This window comes from Micropterus salmoides, unplaced genomic scaffold (assembly GCF_014851395.1).
Source record: "Micropterus salmoides isolate LMB-PRFRI ecotype aquatic unplaced genomic scaffold, ASM1485139v1 Ms_hic_scaffold_15, whole genome shotgun sequence".
Lineage (NCBI taxonomy): Eukaryota > Metazoa > Chordata > Actinopteri > Centrarchiformes > Centrarchidae > Micropterus > Micropterus salmoides.
Window position 1 is genome coordinate 5,741,019 of NW_024040596.1, and position 26,185 is coordinate 5,767,203.

At 39.5% G+C, this 26,185-nt stretch overlaps 2 protein-coding genes across 3 annotated transcripts; one reads left to right on the forward strand and one right to left on the reverse strand.

The window, feature by feature from the left end:
* Positions 1-384: 384 nt before the first annotated feature.
* On the reverse strand, positions 385-18,130 carry traf3ip1 (TNF receptor-associated factor 3 interacting protein 1). 2 transcript variants are annotated; one of them, XM_038720118.1, is made up of 16 exons: positions 17,891-18,130; positions 16,060-16,128; positions 14,138-14,299; positions 13,130-13,258; positions 12,500-12,928; positions 12,343-12,417; positions 11,911-11,934; positions 11,221-11,296; positions 10,737-10,757; positions 9,981-10,068; positions 9,256-9,345; positions 8,822-8,954; positions 8,678-8,714; positions 8,464-8,537; positions 2,978-3,195; positions 385-2,764 (listed from the first exon to the last, which is right to left on the reverse strand). In XM_038720118.1, exons 1-16 carry the CDS (start codon positions 18,011-18,013, stop codon positions 2,599-2,601), a joined length of 1,914 nt encoding a protein of 637 aa, XP_038576046.1. In that variant the 5' UTR covers positions 18,014-18,130; the 3' UTR covers positions 385-2,598. The 2 variants fall into 2 exon arrangements, with proteins under 2 accessions (XP_038576046.1, XP_038576044.1); XM_038720116.1 differs by having other exon boundaries at positions 9,256-9,348.
* Positions 17,144-26,185, forward strand: agr1 (anterior gradient 1). The gene is made up of 9 exons (XM_038720119.1): positions 17,144-17,249; positions 20,938-21,065; positions 21,637-21,754; positions 21,946-22,009; positions 22,680-22,732; positions 23,539-23,615; positions 23,989-24,052; positions 24,652-24,735; positions 26,013-26,185. The coding sequence occupies exons 3-9, from the start codon at positions 21,658-21,660 to the stop codon at positions 26,060-26,062; spliced, it is 489 nt and encodes a 162-aa protein (XP_038576047.1). The 5' UTR covers positions 17,144-17,249; positions 20,938-21,065; positions 21,637-21,657; the 3' UTR covers positions 26,063-26,185.

Here is a 26,185-nt window from a genome sequence, read left to right on the forward strand (position 1 = left end):
AGGGGCCTTTGGCTAAATCTCTGACTTGCATCACTTATGTTCTGTCCAAATCTTGCTTAATTGCTGTTAAAGGGCCTTCCTAATATGCTTTTTGTGCATGTTGCAGCTGTTTCATGGCTTTCCAGGGAAACGTTGCTGCTAATGTTACTTGAGGGTCTCCGTGTCGGAGAAGGCTTCAAAAGAAACAAGTCTCGTTGAGTGTGACTTGGCCGTGCCAGACGCCACAAGGACTTCACATAAACTCGTCAAAAACACAAACCAGGGTCATTTATCATTTTGGTCAGCAATCCACACCTCTATTCTAAGGCTAACTTAACTGTGAGTCTGTTGCTTTCTCTTAACTACTCCGAGCACTACTCTTACAAAAACAAGAGGAGACAAATGTTTATTACAATGTAACCATTTATTTCACTCCACTACAAAATTATATAATTATTTAAACTATAATACAATCTCCACATATACATAATGTACAGTTTAAAGAGAAACAGAGCATATGATACAAATAGTTTACAGTGTAAATTGTACTTTCATATAAGACATGAACACACAGTTCCTCACTTTTCTAGGAGTGTTGCTTGTAAGATTTTTTTTATGTTTAATGTATTTGTAATTAGCATTTATATTTGAAGGACTAAATATAATACTGAGATGAAAACGGAGTACAATCAGACTAAATGAGATAACGTTTTTACTGTTGAATAGCTCTCAAAGCGATCAGTCAAATGAATAGTATCAGTGTAAATTCTTCCCACTGAAGCAATGCAGTGTGCGCCGTTTTCAAAAGATAATATCAGTGTCATTTTGAACGTTTTCCTGTAGCCATCGATGCCAATAAACAGTTCCATTAAACACAATTTGCTAGTCAGAAGCTAAACATTTCAATTTCAGACATTAGTAATGTCAGAGAGCTGATTTATGAGACGTGGTGCCACCTTTCCTCTCGGTAACACACTGCAGGAAAAACCATGTTTTGGCAGAAAATATATTTTCTGGAGGTCTATGCAGAGAAGAGTGGGTCTAGCTACAGTATGAATGGTCATCACATTCACATCTGAAAAAGTTTAACTAGGTTTGATACAACTGGGCATGACAAAAAAAAGTATGAATTTTTAAAGTTATCGGTTTACATTCATCAATGTTTTTTAATATTTTCCTGTAAACATTGGCAGTATGTATCTTCAGGGAGGCCAATCTGCAGTACAACTGGCAGCTGCACTTTCATTACCACATGGTCAACATAGATGGCGGGAAAACTGGGCCAGTGGTTACTTTCAGTCCCACGTCTCTACCGTCCATTGTCCAGCTTCAATTATCAGCCCGGTATTGCTTCATATTTTCATACATCTGTACATTTCTCAAAGTCACAAAAGGAGCTAAGAATTGAAGGTTCACACAAAAAGTTGCCATCTGACCAAATGTTGTCTCTGTCCCGAAAAAGAAACAGTTTGGCAAATCCTACAGTACAAATAAAATGGAGGGTCCTCCACAATGGCAGACACTGCAAGGAGAGTGAGTACACGCTTACCTTTCCCTGAAGTATATTAGTGTGTCTATGTTTTAGAAGATATCTATCAGAGAGAGAAGAACAAATTGTAACACTGCTTTGCTGCCAAAAAGCTTTATCCAAGCAACTTAGAAGTACCTCCCTTATCAAAGTGCAGCGGTGCTTCTAAAGTGGAAGAGCGAAATAACAATAGATGAACTGTGATCGGTTTTTACAAGATGGGATCAGGTTGTTGTAAGCACAGGAAAATGTTGCTGAAAACAGTCTAAATGTTTTTGGTCTTTTTTCATTTTTTAGGGAGGGTAGCTTGAAAGAAAATGTTTAAAAGATAAATGAAACATCGGCATGACATGTAAAAGGTCCCAGGACAAACTCAAACCAGGATACCACATAGAAAATGTATTTGGACATTTCCTCACGGAAAACAGCAAATCAGAAGCCTGCTTACTGCTCCAAAGAACCTACACGTCCTGTGTAGTACGTGTAGTAGTAAGTTAGGCAATGAAACACAACGAAACTAAATGTGCCACACTCCAAAAAACTGTTCTTCTAGGCTAATAAAAAAAAATGATATGGGTTTTAAAGTTGGTCCAGTGATTGCTGAGTGTACAGCAAATCAAGCTCAGGTTAATTATTGTTCATTTTAGAATATATAGCTTTTTATGAACAGACCCAGCATTAAATATAACTATCTAGTTTAACTTTCAGGTCATGAGCTGTGCACTGGCTCATTCCACAAAGGCACCATTACAGAAAAGGGATAACACATGGGGTACTGTTAGTGTGCAGAGCAGAAAGATATTTTATTCATGTATTTACCTGTCAGTCTCAGCAGGTGTTAGATGAGAGACAGACCTCCAAACCATCATAGAGAGCTTTCATTTATCAAAATCTGACTGATGGTGTCTAATATGTTTGTGTCCATCCCCTCTCTGACAAAACCCCTAAAAGTGCAATGTTTGGTCCCATCCTACATCATCAAGAAAATTGGTCTTACCATTATTCTGAAGGAGAAACCGTTTATCACTAAATCTTCACATCTTTAGTGCATTTTTCAGGAAAGTTTTTCTTTGTAGACCTTGTGTCTCACTTCAGGTTCTGGAAGAAAAGTTGATTCCAGTCACCATCTTCTGAATCTTCTCTTCATTCTTCAGTATATTGGACCTTACAGCACAAATCTTGTCCTGCTGGTCCCTGATCAGCTGCTCCAGCTCAGCTAGTTCTGCCTTAAGAGGCTCCACTGCCCTGTCTGTCGCTCTGCAGAATTTACAAGCATGACACACACACAGAAACACAGAAGGGATGATTCATTACCGACATGCAATAATTTTATTTATTCATTTCATTTTATTTATATATCGCAAGCAGAATTGTATATGATGTTTTGGAATCTGTAAATGAGAGCGTGAGTCTGTCAATGAACTAGCAATGAAGTATATTGCCATATTGTTATGGATGTGCCAAACCAACCTCTGCTCCTGCAGCAAGGCCTGTGCATGCTCTTTGTTCTCCCGTCGCCAGGTGTGCAGTTCAGCCTGCATGGCGTCCATGTCCTCCTGTATGTAGTCCATGATCTTACCCAGAGGCAGGGTGCTGCGGCACACTGTCTGGATGGAGGAGCGGAGCCGCTCTATCTCCCGCGTCACCATGTCCCGCTCCTTCTTCCGTGCTGCTTCAGAGAGCCCATTCTGGAAGTGGAGGTGGTGAACACAGTGGGTGACATTTTTGGTATTGTCAACTTGCGAAGAATTTGAACATTGAATTAAATCTGAAGAGTGTATGATTAAATTAAATGATTAATTTATTTTCATATGCAAGTTTCTCTACAGCCAAGTCTTAATGGGAATTGAAAGAAACAGTTGATATAATCTGCATGATTTAAACAAAACATTATCAAACAGCTGTAGGAACACTAACAAAAATCACTTGTGTCCCTAGACCAAAACATAATAAACCCTCTTTAGGAATTCTGCCTTTGCCAGAAAAGTCTCAAATGACCACAACCAGAGCAGGGCTGCATTTAGTGGTTTAGGATTTCAAGGCTAAAAATGTTGGGCAGGAATTCTACCAACCTAGCTGTATATATAAAGATCAAACGTGCGGCTGAATTGTGTCGGCCAAAGTAGGGTGACTGGTAAATGAAGGCCTCCGGTGTATGGTGTGTGTGTGTGTAATGGGGGGGGTTGTCCATCCATGGTGAAAGGAGGGAAGGTATCAGGAGGACCTCCCTTGGCAGGGAGTAAACCCAAGGATGTTTGCTCAGCTGGGCTTTACCAAGGCCTCTGAGTGTGTGTACACACACACACACACACACACACACACACACACACACACACACACACACACACAGGTTCAGGCGAAGCATACAGTGAACACACAGCCCCCACCCGCACTCTTGGTATTAAGGTCTTGTTTATTTCAGTAACAGGCTGTGGCAGTGGGGTTATTTTACTACAGCAGTAAGTAGCAACTTCAACACTTATGCCTCCTTTTAAGTTCAACTCTTGGCCCAATTTATGCACAGATGGGAACACCTGCCTTCATGAGGCAGCAGAAATTATATCTGCGACAGTGTGTAAACTAAATGACAGTCTCTTCAAAACATACAATCTGTCACAGAGCCTGCTCGGGCAGCCGGCCACATATGCTTGGCATAGCTGGCGCATATAGCATTTGCCTTATCAAGCCAAACATCTCTTGAAACAAACTAAACAGCACAGTAATTACAATTTTAAAAAGGCAGCTGGAATAGACAAGACCACAGTGCAGAAATGACATCAAACATCACCGTTTGCCATTATTGATTTTCAGGAAGCAAGTACAAATTTCTGACAACCTCACTCTTCGTTACCCATTTGTGGTTGTTCGAGAGTGTGAGGGTTGTAACGCCTTAGCCCAGCGGTCCCCTAACAAGGTGGGTGGCTTTCCAATGGGTGCTGTGAACCCTGCAGCTAGACAAACACACTACGGCTCATTCGGCCTGCCTGGCTGCGGTTTGGTCTGCGCAGCCCAGACAGGACCCCCCGCCCCCCTTCTCTGTTGGAAAATAAAAAACTTGGCATGAAAACATGACCCCTGGTTCGTGTGCACTCTGTCCGGGTAGATATAAATCACAGCTTTATGGAGGTCTCTGTCAGGGTCTACGAGACCTGAGTGCTCCTAGTTTTCCTTTTTCTCGCCCAGATCACAGAACAATATTTAGACGTGGTGACCACAGAGGAGGAGGAGGTAAGAGGGGAGGGGGGGCAGATTTTCCCATTATCCCAGACAGTGGCAAAAAGCCCAAGCAATGGGATGACAATGGTGCTAGAAGGGGCAGGTGGACTAAGAGTAGGAAGTTTGGTTTAAAGTGTTTTGTACCTACAGTACAGCTTTGTTAATCGAGATGACCATCTTGCCAAAGTACGTGAGTAAATACCTCAATCTTGTTTTCATCAGCATTCATGTTGTTGTTGAACGGAAACACACTTACTTTTGACTATAAACTCTCTGCTTGGCTCTCCTTCAAAGGAGGGATAACAGAATGAAATTCTCATGGATGTATTGTAACAATAAAATGTGAAATTCACCCAAATGCTTAATAAGCTTAGCTAAGAAATGTGGGCAAAATGGTTATTTATGGACTGCTAATAGGGATTTTATTAGGCAAGAGGAAAACATGCTTCAAAGTATCCTCTGACGAGAAAAATGGCGTGCATGCATAGAACCTGTCAGCAGCAGAGCAACCTCTAGGGTATCATTAGCTGGGAAAACAATGATTTAGACTTTGACTAGTTGTTGGTGCTTCCATCACAAGGGGAGAAGCTTCATTATAGTTTATTCATTCATTAATCAGCCACTCAGTCACTTTGGTCAAAAGGAGAAGATGAGAGACAAATGTACAAACCTCTCATTCTTTGCCCACAATCAATGTATAGCGGTTACAATAGGTTGTGGCACAGTGTGCTTGATGTCAGTTGTTAAAGACCATCCCTCTTTCTGAACTCACGTGAACTCTTTCATCATCACAAACACAAGTATGACAAAAAAAGGGTCTGTCAAAAGGACATGTAGATCATTAAAGACCACATATAACAACTTGAGAGCTTCTGGGAAGAATTGTACTGGCTACTTGTGGCCATTTGAAGACGCTGATGCACATCCTGATGGTTTTTACAACCTGTCCCTGAGAGCTGAGCCAGGGAGGGAAGCATGGGATGAGAATTGGCTCTGGACGTTGTTTATGGGCTTCCTCACCATTTTTCATAGAAGGCCATTCAAAAGTCTAGCTAGATCATAAAAATAGCTTGAAGTCAGTGAGGTGAGGAGAAAAGCTTATGGCCGATGAGGTTACAGGATGTTGCTGCAAGGGTCATTGTAGCCCCCTTGGGGAGACAACTGAGATCACCACTCTGGGCTACAGGGTGAACTGAAAGGGAACCTCCAAAAAAGGGACCACTAGCCAGTGCTACTACAGTGCTGCTATACTGCAGTACCTGAAAATGGAAACTGTATTTTAAAAAGGTGGTGCATCATTCAGAGGTTCTCATGGGAGAAAAGGGAGTGTGAAGATTTGACTTCTTACATCATAATCAAACTGTGCTGTCAAGGTTGAGGTCTTGTCTGATAACAGCTTGGGAGTGCTTCAGGTAGGTAATCCTCATAACCATGACCAAATTCCTTTAACAAGTCAAAATGACCTCTACAAAAGTAATATGACTAATGGAACGCCACAGGGTCACTTCCTTATGTTTCCACAAAAAAACGCTGTTGCCGATGTTTATGAAGACACAGAGGTCTGCAGAGAGGAGTATTTATTTTCTTGACAAATCTGCAGAGAGTATTCTGGCCCTTCTCCTCCGTGACTCTCACTCAACAGCCATCCATTTGTATGCCACAGGGTTTATTTATACATTAGAAACCTTCATCAAGGCTAATTTGATGGGGGCAAAGAAAAGGGGGAAAAGAGTACACAAAAATTCTTATGAAAACGCAGCTGCTGCAAGGGGCAGATTCTGTCTAAATAAAACGAGAAGTATCTTGGAATAATATACAATACCGCCGAGGGGTCATGAGGAAGGTCACCCCCGAAAATATACAGCAAATTCTTTGGTCACACACACTGTGGTGGGACATGGTTTAATACAATCATTTGACTGTTTAAGAATTCCCTTTATTTACATCAGTACAGCAGTGGGGCTCCTAGGCACTGACATTAACTATAGCAAAATGAATTCAGAAATGACAAAGAACACAAATTATAATAGGGACAATAACATACAGATTTTTGAAAGTGAGAAAGATGTCGCGTCTTAAATCAGGGTGGTTTGTGACTCATTTAGACAGTGTTTTGATAAACTTTGGTGTTTAAAAAAATGAACTGCGGCAGCTGAAATTTCAAACCTGTCATACCACATAGAATGAGGAAGCTCAATATTTACATTTTTAACCCTGCGTGTTTTACCGTGATTACAAGAAAAAGAAAAAGAAAAAAAACACTCGACTCCATTAAGCTGACTTCTCCACCCTTTCATGTCTGGAAGGAAGTCATTATAGTTCTTTATCCAGCTGACGGAGCACGGTCAGGAGGACTGAACAGTTCCTATGTGCTGACATACCTGCTCTAAGCTGACCACGCAGGCCATACAGGATACTCTGAAATGGAGGTTTAGAACCTCTGAAACTCTACAAGGCAAAGCTCATGTTACATAAAGAGCTCCACTATTTTGGATGTGTTGCCTGTGTGTGTCTGTGCATGCATGTACTTGCATAGTTTTTGGGAGATAATTTATTTTTAAGAGATTGTTGAGATGGGCAGAGATTTGTAAACACTAAATTTAAAACGTCAGCATGGTTAAATACTGGGCCTACAAATTCCGGTCAAGCTACTCCAGTTTACTGGTGGCTGAGCTGAGACAATGTCAGGTGTGAGTTATGAGGGAAGATGTCTGAAGCCACAGTCAGGAGAGGGATAGATCAGGGGGCCTTTCTGCATGAGTGACAGTCCAAAACAGGGCATCCATCAGAGTCAGGGTGGTCAGCTAGGAAGGGATGCTGGGAGAGCATGCTTCAGTGACGAGGACCACCCAAAGCAGACAGCGTACGCCACCTCACGCCATGGAGTACAGACCAAACTGTAAGCTTCACACTGATTCACACTCCAAATAATGATGAAAGATGTCTCTCTTTCTCTCTGGCTGATAAATAAGCTGACAGAGGGGAACGCATGAGAAACAGCAGTAATGCATCACCTTGAAAAAGTTGGACTTTCATGTCTAATATAAAGTCTAAATCAAAGAGAAGAAGAAAAGAAAGATATAACTCAACCTGTGTGTGTCTGAGTTTTAATGGAGGACGTTTAGAGACAAAAATACAGCAGGACTGAAAGCCTTTGACTGAAAAACTGGTTGTGCATTGTCCGTTTACTGGATTAAGTCCATACACGGAGAAGGGGTGTGAACAATCAGAACAAGATTGCTCTAAAAGCTAGTTCGCTAAAAAATGGCAAATACCCTCAAACTGTACAAAGAACAGAGAAGTCTGTAATCAAAAAATGTAAGCATACCTAAGATATTGAGCAACCCCAGAAAACAAGCTCATTTTGCTCCAGACATCTTAATGTGTGTGGTCTGTTAGGGGCCATACTTGCTTGTCTGGTTATTAGGCCTTCAGCTTCACTGAAGGGGAACATTTTTGTGGTTAGAAGGTGGTGCAATTACACCTCTCCACTCCATTTGTTTACATCTTTCTTTTGATAATAACCAGTGTTGCACTGGGCATTTCACTGAGGTTAAAACGCTTGCCCTGGAGAGCAAACTTTCCAGAAAGAATGGCTGATTGCACTGATGGTGAGGTTTAACATTTACCTGTATTATGTGTTACAGCTAGAGACAGGCTCAGATAAAGATGAGCTGAGAAGAGAAGAGAACCAGGCTGATACTGCCCTCTAGTGGAACTACTACTATAACTGTACATACCTGTTCTTTAGATTTTGGAGATGGGGACAGCTCATAGTCTTTCTTGGTCTCAAGTATCCTTTTGACTAGGCCACCTACAGTGAGAGAAACAACGAGGGGAAAAGTCAAAGATCTGTTTCCTCAAATTGGCTTAATTCAGCTAGATGAAAAATGGCATTAGTGCTCGTTCAAAAATAAGGGTGAACTAAAAAGAGACACAACTATGACCATGTACCATGTTTGTCTTCACTGTTGAGTTCTTGTGCAGTGTCCTGTAATTGAAAAAAAAAAAAAGTAGATAAGTATCCAAAGCTTTTTTTTATTTTTTTAATTTTTTACCAGTGGTATTTAACAACTCGCTGTTCAAGTCATTTATCACCTCCATCTTAGGAGCATCTGAAGGTGGAGGAACCGCCTCCTCCACGACAAATTGCTCATCGTCGTCCTCCTCATCCTCAGACAGCCGATTTCCATCCATGATGACTGGTGCTGAGGGCTTGGCACTGGTAAGCCTGAAAGACAGAAAGAGCTTGACTCATTTCTTCCTGAAACTTACATATCATATTATACTGTGTGAAAGGCGTCACACCTTTACCATGTAACTGTTGACTGGTTAGACTGGTTAGACTGGTTACCCTCGTTCCACTTGCTCTATTATTATACAGTCACAAACACCATCTTCATCCAGTGTGTTTACTGCATTTTGTTTAATAATCTAAGTCATGATCCATAGGTTTGCTTAACATCCACGCACCCCCTGCAGTTTCAAAACCACTGACTCGTGACATTAATGAATATGTGTGGTGGAGTCACCTCTCAGCTGGGGTCACATCAGTGTAACTTTCCTGTCTCTTGACTCGGGGAGGTGCTGGGCGAGCACTGCTGGGCCGTGGTATTCGCCTGCTGCTGGAGGATGAAAGGATTAGGATGCGTGTGTATTTCTACGAGTAATTTCTATTTTGATTCACGGGCTACACCTTGTGAGACGATACATGTTGCCTGGAAAAACAAACATTCACAATATTAATAACAGTACAGCTGCCCAGACAATTAATTTTAACTGATTAGTAAGTTTAAAAACAGAGCATTCATAATTATAATACATAATTAAAGGCAATTATGTATTATAATTATGAATGCTCTGTTTTTAAAGTAACCTACTGTAACTGACCCTGGCCCAGGAGAAAACCTAACTTTCAAAAGTCAAAACTACCATGATTTTTTTTTTTTAAATAAAGCAACATGAACAATGCAATAACATTCATACACATCATTACACTTCATAAATGTATCATGTATTAAATGGCTATTGCACAATATTGCAATTTATTTTGTTCAGGTTTTGATTATATTGTATCGAGCCTGGTTTATGTCTGTGTTTTACAGATAAATGTGAGAGCAGTAGTGAAAGTGAGATTTTTTTATGTGACAAACAGCTGTGAGCTGTTTTATTTTGTAAGTGAAGAGTAATGTTTGATTAGTACCCCGTACAGTCCCTCAACAAAGCTGTAAGTGCTGTAAGTGTTGACTTCACAGACCTGGAGGCCATGTCGGATGGCACGGAGGAGCCTGCAGTGTCTCCATTTTCCTGGATGGCAGGCCTCTGGGCTAACTGATCATCTCCATCTGTGAATAAGACAACAGTGACTTGAATTATTAATTTGACACACTGTGGCACAATTTCAACAAGGACACAAATTCTGCCATCTAAACTTTTCAGGAACTAATACAAACTGATAAAACTTTATGTTTATATCTATATTACGTCTTTTTGCCACGTACATTTTCTTATTGCAAACCCGACTGTATAATGAGGGGGGATGTGTCCTTGTTTTGCCTCTTGTGGGATTTCTTCCTTTTGTCCATCTGTGGACAAGGGTTTTTTTTTTTTTTTTGAGACATTGTATATGATATTGGCCTTTCATAATAAACTTGCTCAGATGCTTTAACAAAAAATATCATTGCCCTTAATCACCGAGTGTGTCACTCAGTCACTCAATGAGTGATTGCACTGACTTTATGACTCGATGTGTAGCCTGAACCCAAAGGAGCTCTCTGACATTTTGAGAAAGACACTTGCTGTCTGAGTCACATTAGAGGATGATTCATTTGATCAATACTCTCCTTTTCCATTATTGAAGCTTACCAAAACAATCCTCAAAATGCATTTTAGATCAAGTGCACGAGCTCTGCTGTCATGCTGACCCCATTTCCACTTGATAATGAATGTTAAAAACCGTAAAACTTGTTTTTGCATGCAACTGCACAAGAGAGATGAAAAAGGGAACACTTACCTCCCTCGCTGTCAGATTCATCTGTTGAGAGCAGAAAAACACAAGGCATTGTTAGTTCCCTTTTTAATACAACTATAAAAGAAAATCATTACAGAGCACTGTGACACCCTAAGTGTGGGGTGTGAAAAACAGATGAACTGATATTTGTTGAATATTTGTAATACTAAATACTAGATCTTTTTTGGAAAAGTTTTTCTTAATATCAGTTAGATGAAGCTTTTATTACTTCTGCCAACAGTAATCCTGACGAGTCATTCCTACCCCCCACTAAGGGAAACTAGTCAGTTATTTTATTAGACAAGAGTAGTGCAAGCAGAAAGCAGTCAACTGTAAAATCTATTTGGACATACTAAAAAAAAAAAAACTTTCTGCCAATGATTAAAGTTCAGTTATTGTAAACATCCGTAATAACTATGTGAGATATGCCTCATTGGTATAGGTGAGCAAAATAGGGTGTTGGGGTGGAAAAAGAGTTGGGTGGTACCTTGACCTCCAATTTTGGGTCTTCGTCTCTGCCCTTTGGCAGATGAAGGCCGTGGTATTCTAGCTGGACTATCAGACTGTGAGAGAAGGAAAGACGAGCAGGAAAAACGTATACAACTTTAGGGCAATAAGCACTTAAAGGCAACATATCACTCAGTAATTGTCGGTATGATTTGGCTCTCTATTGTGCTAACCATTCAACATTAATCTTTGTTTTTGTTTTTTTTTATCTAAACCTTGGGTACACTGAGCTATGGTATAGTGCTATTAAGCACAAATAAACATGCTGAATTATATTTTAAAGCATGCTACAGACAGAGCTCTCCATGCAAAAACATTCTGGGATGCAGCAACATTCTAGCACAGCACACAGAGCAGCTTCCTTTAGGAAAAACCAAATGACAAAAGTGACTGTTCAGAGAATATGCATTGGGAGCTTCAACAGCAGACATTCTTGCAGAGGCATCATGCAAAGGAACATAATAAAGATGAACAAGAGCCAGGAAGACAAAAAACTATTTTGGGATGCAAAGAAGAAGAAGTAGTGTGAGAACCACCCTCAAAACAGCACCAAACAAAGCATGGCTGGTATTGCTTAGTTGAACATCTCAAGCCTTACTACACACCAACATTTACACTTTACAATGGCAACTTAGTTGTTTTACAGCAGATGTACTGAGAAAGTTCTTACCTGGTTCTCAACTGCTTCTGCAGGCTGCACAGGCAAAGAACACAGCATTACCGCATACACAAAATCTTCACATGTATCAATTACACAGATAACAAGAGAAAATAAGACCTCACAAGTCTGCTAAACACTATTCGACAAGGCCATTGCAGAAGTGACTAGATTCTAACACTAAAACGTCTGCAATACACAGGTCTAATTCTCTACCGATTGTGCAGGGTTTAATAGTTGATTTTGGTTTATAAGAAAAGGTGTTACAATATTTAATTTAACATGTAAAATCAAAATATCTATGTTTGTTGAATTGGCTGACTGGACATACAGGAAACTCTGCCACACCATGATTGCAGATAAGAAAATAAAAATGGCCACAACGATAGACATTATATAACGTGTGGACTTTCTACCAAAAGAGAAGAAAACTTCCAGACTTACCGCTGGCACAGGTTTGGCTGTTTTGCTGGGCTCTTCGTGGCGTGCTTTTTGCTGTAGTTCCTCTGATACTTTGACCTGGGCACAAACATACACACAGAATGTAAAAAACCGCATGTGTTGCTAACATTTAACACATGAGTGGGGTTAAGTGGCATACCTTGCTACTGCCACTCTCTCCATTTTTGTTCCTCTCTTCCCCCTGTTTGTATCGCTCTCTCTCTTTCTCCCGCTCTTTGTCTCTGTCTCTTCGTTTGTCCTTGTCTCTTTCCCGGTCTTTGTGGGAATCCCTCTCTCTCGTCTTTTCTCTGTCTCTCTCTTTGTCTTTTTCCCTTTCTCGATCCCTCTCTTTGTCCTTCTCCTTGTCCCTGTCTTTGACTCGTCCTTTGTCTTTATCCTTGTCCCGCTCCCGGTCGCGGCTCTTGTCTTTGGCGTGGTGGTCCTGCTCACTGCGGTGGTGCTTGTCAGAGCGCTCCCTGTCACGGTGGCTCTCTTTTTCACCATCTCTTCGTCGGCTCTCCTGCTCTTTGGGCGGGTCTGGGTCCTTCTGGTCCTGGCTCCCGCTGCGCTCTGTAATCTTTTTCTTCTCCTGGAAAAGTTCATGTCAGCACAGAGGGTGAGGATTTAATACCAGGCACGGCTACATACTCGAAAACTCATCATTTGATCATCTGACTGATTTTTTTCAAGCCCGCTAATACATTTTACACCATATGCTGGATTGAGCAGATTAACACATTACAATACATGATACAAAACTCCACAATTTGAGTGGCATGAGATCTCTCACCTCTTTATCCAGATGACGTTCACGTCCCTCCCTATTTTCCTTGTCCTGTGACCTGGAGGTGCTGGCCTTTGTCTTCGGGTCCACTTTTTCTCCTGCAAGCACTCGCTTCACCGCATCATCACTGGACATCTGCAGATCAAGTGCAGGAGAATCATTCAATTTAATTTAGCCATAATATCATTAAGTAGCATTAACTGTTAATATATTTAATAAGGAGGTTAAAGCAGCATGCAAACTTCTGCTGTGTGTCCTTAAGCAAAACACTAAAACTGTAACAGTTGAAAAGGCCTGTAGGTGTCATTGACCTCCCTGTGGAAGGGGCAAAGAAAAGGTTTCAAGAGTGCAGCACAAATTAACACTGAGGCAACAATGTAAAAGTTCTATTTACCAGTGTTAAATGTTCTTCAAAGAAAAAGATGGATACAAAAGCTTGGAAAAGAACAAATAAATATCAGAAAAGCTCAGAAAGAAATTCTAATTTTTGTGTTTCTAATTTGAATCAACAGCATGTAGCATGTATTTGACTAGTGGCGCATTCCTTATCTGAATATATCTTACTTTCAGAGCTAAACGCATAAAAGTTGAGAAACTTGACATACCATCTCTAATACAATCGTAATCAAGTGTCTTCAGAACAGCAAAATCAAAGCAAAAATGTTGCATAATATCTGAGATGAATTCATTTAAATTACCAAGGATTGTCTATATGACATGATATCAAAATACTGTTTAAAGAACAACTATCCCCAAGGCACCAACTCATCTGTTTACACTCCACCTCCAGGGTTCAATTAAAACATTTCAAAGCTCTCCCAAAGGTGACTAGAAAATTTCCACAAGAGTATAATATTTTGAAGTTAAAAAAATACCACTGTGAATTTTCTTTTTATGTAGTGCCATACTACATTTGTTCAGGATCAATGAATGAATAGGAGACATTGGAGAGTGAGTGTTTCCCAACCAGCTTTTCAGTTTGTGGATGTGTGTAATTTTGCAAAGAACACAGACCTTGTTGAGGCAGCACTTGGCTATGGCTTGCAGCAGCTCATTGGTTTTCTCAGGCTCATGGCCGGCCACAATGCGTGCTGGCTTGGCTGCCAGGGGCTCACCACTCACCAGCATCACGACATCTATCGCTTTCTGGAGGAAGACTATCTTAGAGTCCTTATCCTAGAAAGAAAAAAATATGCTGTGATGAGCAGGAAAGTGCACAGGAGAGATAAGAGATAGGATGTGGTTGTGAAAGCAAAGGGACTCCAATGGGAGTTATTTTCCAACACACTGTTTTGAATGATTAAACCCTTGAGATACACATATCCTTGCAGTGTTCAACACGAATTACATGCTACAATTCTACATAGTGTGCATAGCCATGCATAGTTACTGTCCTGACACCCAATTTCTGACTATAATTGGCCTAACAATCTCAATATGCGTTCACCCTTTAACTGATTTCCCACCTTTCATTATTAATTTCAAGTGAGAATCTTGGAAGAACAAATATCCACCCCTCCTTTGATTTATTTCTTGCATTCTTGTATGCATGTAAATAAAACAGACCCTAGTCCAGACAAATGACCCGGCTAAGCAGTGCTTCTAGTCTATCAGTCTGCCACATCTAAGAAGCCTGCCAACTGTGTAATATAAGGACTTGTAGCTGGTGCAACCACCTGGGCCTTCTGTGTAACATCTGATAATAGGCTGGCCTATGCAGCGTTGATCCCTTTATTTATGACATTTCTATTGAGTAACCCACTCTTGCACAGGTGCTCTCCAGACAGTTTAATAAAATACATAATTGATGTTAAACATTATACAGAAAGAGAGGTAGTTAATTCAACCCAATGGAGTGCCTTTAAGATAAGAGATGAAAAGGATCAATGTAGAGGAACAACAGTGTGATCTCTAGAGATATGATGTTTTTGATCACATCTTAAAAATCCAATGCAAGTGAGTGACACACACAGTGGTATCCTGGTTACAGTGAACTATAGTTAAAGTTTCATCCCCAGCCAACAGACGTGAAATTTTGGTGTCATCTTTGGACTTAGAACTAATGCTGAAATCAGACCAAATCAGCCTACCTTAATGCAACAAATCACATTCTATGAACACGGTTTAACATTGTTACAACTGAGAATATGGGCACTCATGTCTGAGAGGGTGTCTTGTAGACATGGCTAGCTACCATTTTAGGAATATAGTAATGTTTTTCTTTCCTTCATGCCATCTGCCTGTCTCTTTCTGAAAAAATACATCCCTATTTTAAAGACAAAACATTTTATTTAAAAAAGATCAAATACAAGAACTTGGTTTTTCAAATTTGTTGATTCTGCAAGCGAGCAATATGTTGCAAAAGCAAAGCGTTCAATAAATGAATGAAACATATTTAGGGGAGGTTCTCTCTCTACTCAAACCTGCACTTTTAAATCAACCTGTTACACCTTCTGGGGAAAAGCAGTTCAATTCTAAATACAACAATGACAAATGAATATTATTTAATTTAACTTGCCCTTTGTAAGGCATTCAGCTTTGAACAGTGACATTTATCAAAGCCTAGCATCTTCCCATCAAGTATTGATTTGGGGTCAGCTCTCAAACAGCAGACTTGAGTTCTGACACCTTGGCAGGCCCTCTCTGTCATGTCCTGCCAGATCCTCTCACTCAGTGTGTCACGCAGCGTGTAGTGTTACACGCAGACTGTTCCATGTAACGCACAGGTGATCTCAAACACATGTCACGCTGCTGCTTAGGACATATACATATCCTATACACATGCAGCACATTAACAAAGACAAATTAATATGAAGGGAACACTATTAACCCGCGTATAGTGATATCAGTTTTGTGTAGGAGGAGGCCAGAGGTTACAAAAAAACAAAACAATATCCAAACACTTTAACCAGGTGTACAGTGTGTGGTCAACTTACCTTAACATTATCTGACTTCATTTCATTTTCTCCATACAGGCCTTTCATAAAACCAGTGCTCCTGATGACCTGAAATGATTACAAATAAACACTCTGTTGTCACATACCTAAAAATTAAGAAATAAATAAAGTGGCTGATGTACATCTAGTCCTCAAATCTATTTGATGTCCCAGGATGTAGCACTAGTGGTTCTCTAACGCAAGCTTATAGTGATAAAGTTATTTTGTCAAACATCAATTTAAACTTTAACATTGCAGCTTTTTAATCTACATGTGAATTACTGTCGCTGTGTAGTTAATTCATGAGTGCTTTTTTGGCCCTAATAGTCCGGTTCAAGAGTTTATGGTGAAAATTCAGTTATTTGATGGCCCATTCTTGCAGTCAAACACATAATCAGAAGGACAGAGTCCCACATGTTGACAAGCTTCCCTTGATCAAATATACATGAACCTACAGTGAAATATTAGACTGCTAGAAGGCAAGTGAGAATGAGATCTTGAAACAGATTTTGCTGTGATTGACACCACGCGTCAAAAGGATTCTGTTGTAACAAGTTAGCAGTGTAACAGAAATAAAATTCAGTTGTGGAAAGAAGAACTTTGGTGTCTGGATTTGAGTTGGTGATGGCGCATAGAGAAGATGCTTGCCTTTGAAGTGGGAAACCTGGGTTCAATTCCCACTGTGAGACATCCACCATTGTGTCCCTGAGCAACACACTTAACCCCTAGTTGCTCCAGAGGCGTGCGAGCTCTGACATGTATAGCAATTGTAAGTCGCTTTGGATAAAAGCGTCAGCTAAATGAATAAATGTAGATTAGATTTTATTCTGACGTCAAGTATTTCATATATACTATTCTAGCTATTCTCCATCACTGAGTAACAACTTTTTTCATGCCATCTAACTCATCCTGTCCCCAAGTGGTATATCACCTCTGTGTTAAACACAGATTAGATGCTTGTGATTAGTACTGACCCCGGTCTGTACCTGACAGTCTCTTCACCTGAGAGTAACAGCTGCTGTGGCTTGCTAAACTGATCCCAGCTGCCAAGGAATCAGACATTTTAGTGTAGCATCACTTCCTTCACTAGCACCAGATCGGCTTCGAGTATATCTGTAACTTACTCATCTATGTGTTCCTCAGCTTATTTTGCAAGCAACTTTGAACAACACAAACAGATTCCAAGAACGGTAACGTTAAACACATACACAGCGATTAATTATAGCACAACGTAACCCTTAGCATTAACGTTATCAAACAGCCCAGCTACGATAAGCTGCTCAGCATCAGTGATCACAACGTGACGGGTTCGAAGAACCAGACAATATTTAGCCAAGCTAATACTAACAATAATCTCACTCTAGTTAGCTAATAGTGGACTAAACTGGTTTGTTGTCCTCATGTGGGCTCAGGTCGTGCCTAGCAACTAAACGCAGCTTTGGGTATTGCTAGCTAGCTAACTAGCTAACCCACTATGTTAACTTAATAGGAAACGTAACATGAATTGCTGGTGGACGTTAGCAACTCTTTCTTCGGTTGATGATTGACCATAATGATTTAACTGATTGACCATCCCTATTCAGTAGTGGTTTGGGGAAAAAAAAGGTATTAACGTTACAGTGAAGTTAGTGTTAGCTAGCTAACTTATAGTTAGCGTCACTTATGTTGGTTCATGCTAACGTTGGTGATATAGCCAGTTAACTGGCTCGCTTGTATGTGTGTTTTCTGACATTAGCCTTTTCATAAATATTTGGGGGGAAGAGGCTCATTGAACTACTTAAACAATCATCAGCTTGCTAACGTTATCGTAAATGTAGCAGATCAATCTCACCTCACTGAAGATGTCGTGTAGGTATCGAAACGGCGGCTTGCTTAGCAGTTTCTCCGTGAGAGGCGGTTTCTTTATCACTTTGCCCAGCGTGTCCTGGGTCTTTTTTACCACTGCCCCGTTCATGGCAGCAGTAGAAAGGAAAGCTAAACCGTTTAAGCGCAGAAGAGAGCAAGAACTAGTAGGTACAGAGAAAAACTTGGTGGCACCTCCGCTTGGTTGCTATGTCAATATTCTGCAATCCCACAGTGCATCATTAATTAAGACTGCGCATGCGCCGAGGGCTTTCGGTTGCTAAGCGCTGCGTGTGCCCATAGTAACGGCTAACAATCGTTAGACAGACAGATAGATCAACAGATAGAGGTCATCAAAACTACAACCGATGGGAGAAGCATCCCATTCTGCAAAAACATCCTATACATTCAAAGAAAGTCTCCTACAAATGCGTGTAGAGCAGAACTGGGATTCCACTGGTAATAAAGACACTAAACTTTCTTATGCACCTCAGATCAAGTCCCCAAGACTCCCTCCAGTCAGGGGGGAAAAGTTCATGACTGACAGGGGCCCCAAAAATAGGTAAAAACGTATATAACATTATATTATTTTTTTACATTATATAAACCATCATCACTGTGTATACATATATATTTTAAATATAATAACAAAATTAATCATTTCGTCTAATCAATCGTTTTTGGCAATAAAATCCTAATTGACCAAAAAGTAAACATCCATATTGACCGACCACCTGCCTGCATCTGCATGAAATGGCCTGGTCCTGCCTTAGCACACTTAGCCTATCAGTGAGGTGCCTAGTAAACCAAAATGTGGTTTTCAAAAAAGGAAAGAGAGAAAAGAGAGAGAGAGGAAAGACAAAGGAAAGGATGTCAATCTGTAACCCAGTTTGGAAACAGTAAGTAGCTCAGCCTGCATGTAAGTTACAGACATGATATGTTATGTTCATTTAGATTAAATTATGGCCATTAAATTACATATATAGATACAGACTTTATTATTCCAATCATGAATGGCAATTTATTTGAGAAGCCTGCACACACAGACACACAAATCTATTGTAACGTATGTAATCAGGTGGTGGTGATACAGAACTGTAGGTAATTTGGGTCAATGTTCTGTAGTGTCAGTATCATTTATTGGTGTATGGCATAATTTATTATATACTGTATATATGCCTGCCATTGTGGGCCCAAATAGATTTTTTTGTCATGGGGCCCAAAATTACTGGCGGCACCCCTGCCTCCAGTTCAAGGCTCTTAAAATCCAAGATCAGATCCCAGAAAAGAGTCACATGTGCCAGCTAGTCCTCCTGAGACTAACAAATCCTGCAATGTGTCACAGACATCTTTCTCAAGCCAGCACTGCTTTACAAACACCAATTAGAGTAAACCAAATGATCACTCAAAGCAAAAATACCTATTTGGAAACAAAAATAAAAAAACCTTGAATGCTATCTGGCCCTAAACAGAGGTTATGCTGTCATCAAGCAGAGGCTTGGTACTTCTTACCAAGTACAGAGCCACACCCTTGCAATTGACATCAAAAGTCTGGTTACCGAGAGAATATCCAGTATGTTAGCACTGTACAACAGGTGAGATGGAAACAGAGACACATTTTCTCCTGAAATGTGATAAATATCCAAGCAGAAGAGACCAATATTTTGAGAATTTCATTTCCATCTATTAATTCCAGATTTCAAAGAACTTGAAGATACAGCAAACCTTGCCACCAAGTAGGCCTATGTGTGTGTCCCTGTGTCCCAGCCTGAGGGAGAGTGAGTGCTTCAGCCAACTGTTGCACTTACAGTTTTTCTCAGTCGCTTTGTTGCATTTCTCAGATCAGAATTGAAATTCTCAAAACGAATTGTTCAGCCTCCACATCCTCTATTCACTTGTGCACATCATAAAAGCAATTTCTCATTACTTTGAGCAAGCTTTGACACATTGACACAAATGATTATGTACAATTGTCTGCTGTTTCCTACATTATCAATTGCTTATGTCATGTTGATCACAATGTATTAGACCTGTCTCAGTTGAATAGTCTTACCCCCCAAAACATCTAGGCATAAGTTCATGCATCACTACATGCAAAATGGTCAACCGTGTATATATATGTGTGTATATATATATATATATATATATATATATATATATATACACACAGACAGGAACGTCAGCCTAAGGTGTTTCCAATTGTAATTATTACCGTTGTGCTATTTACTGCTGTAAAACGGTCTTATCTTTTTCTTTTCTGTATCACAATGACATGGTCTGTCAACAAATTGCAGTTTGAACAGTAAAAGCGTAACTGTGAATCCTGTACAATCTTTTGCAATGTATAACTTTGTACAGGTGAAAGTGATATATGACGTATAGAAAATGTGCCGCCTTGTTCATTTTCAATCATTGTCATAAAAACCTAAATTGTACATTAGAAAATCCTTACAGACTACACTGTTATATTGATAATATGACTAAACATTTTGACTATCTTGTTCGTAAACAATGACACAAGCACTTGTCATTCTGATGGCACTGACATGTTCAATGACCTAAATATTTACTTTTGAATGATAGACTAAGGATTTTGAGCAAGGTAAGGGCTTTTGCAGGTCATCCACTCTGTTGTGCTGTTTGTAAGATCTGTTCCGAGAAATGCACTTACAGTTTTACAAATGCTGAGGATGATTCGAGAAATGTACCAAAGCGACTGAGCAAAACTATAACTTGAATGGCCTTGATTGCATTAATTCATTTTCTTGTTATGCCATATTGAAGTGTAAACATGATTTCGCTTCAAACCTCTGCTTTGTCAACATTGTTTAACTGAAACATTCATGCCAATAAAGCACACTGAACTTGATAGATTGATGATAGATAGATAGATAGATAGATAGATAGATAGACACTGAAACGTTTTGGCATCAGAGAGATCAAATATTTTGAGTATGGGATAATGTGGAAAGCTGAGTAGGTCTTTTTGAGCCAGATCTCCTAAACAATGAGCATGTTTCCGTTGTCTTAATACAGGCTATAACGCACGACTTTGATATACCTGTTTGGTGAGTTTGGTGAAAAGAAAAAAATACCTGACATAAAACAAGGTAGGCCAACAGACGGTGCTGCAACAGACGCGCTTGCTGCTTCGTGCTCTCAAGGTAAGTCATTTACTTAATGCGACTTCAAGAGACAGAAATACTTGAATTATGTATTACATTCGCTATAAAAATGACCACAGTGTTTTAATACTAGTAGGTGTATCGTAAAGAGAAATGTGTCGGCTATGGATAGGGATTGGTGAGATATTTTTTTTTTACATTTGTGTTTAAAGTTATAGTAATGGTACTGTGATTGTATCAGCATGCCTATTTCTTAAAAAAAAAGAATCAGAAAGCGTGCACACAAAGCTTTGTATTTTCTTTTTTTTAAGAAACACGTGATCAATATACATAACAGTAAGTAACAGTTCACATAAATTAATATAATAACATAGAAGCAGATGGCATTTTTAATAATACTGCAGATTTTATATGAAAATTATGTTTAGGAATTCTTTTTATATACAGCCATTTGACTCTGAGCCATGTTAAGCTTGTTTGGTGAGTCAGCATTGCAGAGAAAAACATGAACAGCAGACATCTGTAAGGGGAAAAAAATCAAATCCAATTGTCTCTCAAGTTAACATCTCACTGAATTCCACTCTAATCTAATGGCCAACTGTCACTGCAGTTCTCTCAAAAGACAGGAGTGATGTTTCGCTGGGTCTTGTTTGCTTTGTTCTTTGGTATCTGTGCCAGTGCCGGAGAACAGAAAAGAAAGAAGGCAAATCCTCAGTCCTTGTCAAGAGGTGAGTGACCCTCCTTTCCTCAAGCATGCACAACTGTAGTTTCAATCTCAGCAATCATCAGCAAACAGAAGTCATAGCTGTGAGCGCTAGTTTGGGTCACTCTACACACAAATAAAGGCCTGTCTTTGAATTTTAAGTGAACCAAGCAGTGTGCCACATTCATTGTTCTTCATTGCTGTTTTGTCCTGCAGGTTGGGGGGACAGAATTAGTTGGGTCAAAAGTTATGAGGAGGGCCTGTCAAAGATGGTCGAGAGGTAAGACTCTACACCTTGATAACAGCCTTGAATTAAAAAAAAAAAATCTGTTTGGATATGAGTTTTGGCTGTGAGAAAAGAATGTAAATGGGAAAGTGTAATTTGTGCCCTTTATTTCTTTGATGTAACTGCATCCTCAAGCTGGGGGTCTAACAGATGGCATGCATATACATTACTGTCATCTGATCACAGACTTTCTCACTTACAATACAGCTCCTCAAAATACTGCTGTCTGATTATAGATATGTTTATAACAACAACAACAATAATAATGTATTACAAAAGGATTCTTTGACAGACTTCCCAGCAACCATTTGACTAGAAAAAAATATATACATTTGTGAATCTCATACAACAATTTATATGCAGTTTGCGAGCAGGATGTATTTTCCTCTTAATGTGTCCATACGGATGATGAGGTGACGTAGAAAGGAAAGAAAAAAGAAGAAAGACTTGTTCAAGTTGGTTAAAATACTGTATAATTCATTACAACATTTGCTCTATTACTAATGGAATGCAGCACCATTAATGTAATGTGTGGATATAGAAAAGTCTGGCATGGGGACCCGTTTCTCAATGATCATGTTGCAAGACCGCGCAGACACCCATCATTGTGCTTACTGTGTTCACGAATGTGTTGAGTTGTTTCTCTGTGGTTTTGCTCTCACAGTAAGAAGCCTCTGATGGTCATCCATCATCGAGACAACTGCCCGCACAGTCAAGGTACTGCAGTAACTCTGGTTTACTACATCTGAAAAACATTGAATATAAAAATATAGGCTTGCATATCCTCCACTGTCCTTCTAACCCAGACTTGGGCTTGGTGTCATGGGGAACACAATGGGTGTGTTCCGTAATACCTGCCAAACAGGCAATGAAAATAGGTTAGAATTACATTCATTTATCACGCAGCTGGTTTCCTGGAAGTAAGCACAATGGAAATCTCTGCTGGCGTTTCTAAACACATAAACAATAAAGACCACCTACAGGGCAAAATCTGTTTTTTTCTTTGGATTTTTGTCAGGTTTGAGGGGAAAAAAGCTGAATATTTTACAGCCTGCCTTTCAAAGTCTGAACATACCAGTACTTCATTTAATTGTGAAAACCATTATTATTCTGTTTGATTCACAACTCAATTACAGTATTTGAGGACAATCGAAATAAGTTGGGTTTCATACATTTATAGTTTATTACATTGTGTAATCTCCGGCAATGAAACTAGGCATGAATAATCTGCTGGCCCCACCTTCAAAACTTGTTTCTAACTTGCCTGAAACCCTCTGTGTCAGTCAAATTGTACATAAATGCATGGGCAGGACTTTTATGAACACAGTAAGTGAAGATAATTGGCCACATTTACAATTCCTGCTTGCACATGTGTCCCTGTTTGAATTATTAAAGTTGGGTTGAAACTGCATGCATTTTTGGGGAAGCATATGAATATTGAGCATATGTATAACTTTAATGATTACTTAAAAGCCAGTTTTTTTTCAATGTCAAATCTAAGATAAACAAAATTATTTCAACAGCACTGAAGAAGGCATTTTCTGCTGACAAGTCCATCCAGAAAATGGCCAAAGAGGATTTCATCATGCTCAACTTGGTGGTGAGTCCTTTGTGAATATGTGAAGAAACCTTTTTTCACTGTAAAACAGTGTAGACATGTGGAAGCTGCGTTAAGTAGAGAAAAACACTGACCGAGTGACTGATATAAAGGGGTAATGTGATGAGTGAGCATCTTGGTACCTTCTTCTGGTATAAGCATTTTACCAGTCTGTATGGATTTTTTTAGCACTTTGTAAATTGATATGCAAATTAGTCTACAATCTTGAGGTGAATCATGGACAGTGTAGCAATATCAGGTATAATTAAAGGTTTAAATGATGTGCAAAGAACAATAGCATCTGTAAGCAAATTAGTACAAAATACGTTTTACATACTGTCTGAGTTTATGTCATGCTACTGTTTTTTTTTAATAGGAGGAAACTACGGACAAGAATCTGGCCGTTGATGGCTACTACATTCCCAGAATCCTTTTTGTTGGTAAATACTTACACCATTTATCATAATTTAGAATTCATTTAATCAATTTTCAGTCTAATAAGACAGGCAATTAAAAATATTTGAATCGATAAGACTGGGTCAAATAGCAAAACTTAGATCATTTTGAGATATTCAAATCTCTCACAGTATATTTTATGTATTTTTAACAGAATAAGGATTCCAGTATAAGAGATTCATTGCATTCACATGGCGCTGATGAGAAGGAAAGAGATAAGGGCTAACAGACTCCGTAGTTTTGCATATTAATGGTGGAGTGGGAGGTGAAACTAGGACTTTTCACTCAGTCCCAAATAACCACTAGTCCTAAATAACCAGATTTCACCACATGATGTCTCACTGAAACTGACACCTGTCATCTGTTTTTTTCCTCTTTCCTCTACCTTCCCACACTTTCTCTCTTTTACTTTGACATTCACTGTTCTCTCCCTCCTTGTCAATTCATATTTTCATTCCTAGTTGCTTATAATGAGTGTCAGAAAAACACGAGCAGTTAACAAAATGAACAGCACAAGAGTTATTACAATCAGATAATGCTGATCCCTCTCCTCAATTTATGTGTGTGACATGTCTTTCTGCAGATCCATCCAAGACTGTGCGCACAGGTATAGCAGGAAAGTACAGCAACTACCGCTACACCTACAAGCCTGGTGACATGGCACATTGTGAGTGACCGTCCACTCTCTCTAATGATAGTTTGGGTGGGGGTGCATGCCTCACCTGTCAGCAGTGTGAAACTTCAGACTGTTTTTGTGAGATGGGTCTGACAGAGAGAACGACTGACTTCATATGAATGTTAGCGAGGGACTGCAGGTTTCAGGTTTGAGCAGGGTGGCAGTTGAGGAGAGAAGTTTTGCAGCTGTGGTGCTCTAATTACTTTTAGAGATAAGCGCGTTCACGTATTATGTTTGACTTAAAGATGAAAAACCTGTGTTTACATTCAGTATTGATGTAAACAAACCTTTAACTTGAGCATAAAATATGTATAGCTTGGCCTTAATTGTTGTTCAGCATAAAAGATCTGTTAATCAATTTGAGGGTCGGGTTTCAATCTCGCATTAGATTTTTGGTACTGAGGCTACATTGTTGTTCACATTTGGATAACACATTGTGCCTTTAATATATAAACACAAATTACATTTTGCCATATGATGTCGGTCTTATCAAAATGAACCTAATTGGGTGTAATGGTATTTGTAGGTCCAGTTTATCATTAAACTTGAATGGACGTTTTGGTCAAACAGAAGAAGGATTAATGCACCAGGGTATTATGATCTTGGAAGACGACTATCTAACTACTTTACTTTGAACTTAAAGTTTACACAGGCTAACATGATATAGACTTCATAATGGAAAGCTCCACTGGGCCTCTGCAGCTATGCTTCCAAGATATGTCTATAAAACTGCGCTCACTTTCAATTTGGTTCAACACAAAATTTGACCTGATGATGGAGCTAGATGAAACAGCAGGGGAACATTATGCCAATGTGCAGCATCACAGATCTGCTAGACTTAGCAAATATCACCTTTGATGCTACATTTTACCAATAATGATTTAGTTACTTCAGGTTTTCTGTGTGTTCATATTTCAGTGTAGACCAAAATGGTGAACCCACAGATCGACATTGCCGTTGCTTACTCGCTACTTTTCTCAAGAAATAGGTTTCATAGGCTTACACTTCTGGCTTCATAACAAATATTGTTGTGTGAGACACTATTCATGTCTTGCTAGTGTAAAGTATTATTATCTAGAAACAAGATATCACTATTTTTATCTTAATTAATTTGATGATCTAATCTTGAGTAGGCCTATTCAATGGCTTGTAATTGAATTATCTACATTAAACAAAGAGAGACTGTAGCATTTCTGCAGTGAGACTTTTGTCAGTAAGGAAAAATATTTATGATCTTTATTCTTATTTGTCCTCTCTTTTTTTAACAGTGGCCGAAAACATGAAGAAAGCCAAAATGTTGTTGCACACTGAACTCTAAGATGGCTCAAGCTGACATCAGACTTCTCTCCAACCTCCAGTCATGCTGGGCAACCTGCTCAGTGGTCAGCCCTGAAATGTTTACATGCTCTTCAGAGCCCAATAAAACAAAAATGAACGAATA

Excerpts from the sequence above, each read along its gene's own strand:
- traf3ip1 (XM_038720116.1), bottom strand. The coding sequence starts at position 18,013 with ATGAACGGGGCAGTGGTAAAAAAGACCCAGGACACGCTGGGCAAAGTG. Across the intron at positions 9,349-9,980 it reads CCATCCGACATGGCCTCCAG|CAGCAGGCGAATACCACGGC; the intron begins GTCTGTGAAGTC and ends TTCATCCTCCAG. Across the intron at positions 3,196-8,463 it reads CTCCAAAATCTAAAGAACAG|AATGGGCTCTCTGAAGCAGC; the intron begins GTATGTACAGTT and ends CTCCACTTCCAG.
- agr1 (XM_038720119.1), top strand. The coding sequence starts at position 21,658 with ATGTTTCGCTGGGTCTTGTTTGCTTTGTTCTTTGGTATCTGTGCCAGT. Across the intron at positions 22,733-23,538 it reads CAACTGCCCGCACAGTCAAG|CACTGAAGAAGGCATTTTCT; the intron begins GTACTGCAGTAA and ends TTATTTCAACAG. Across the intron at positions 23,616-23,988 it reads TCATCATGCTCAACTTGGTG|GAGGAAACTACGGACAAGAA; the intron begins GTGAGTCCTTTG and ends TTTTTTTAATAG.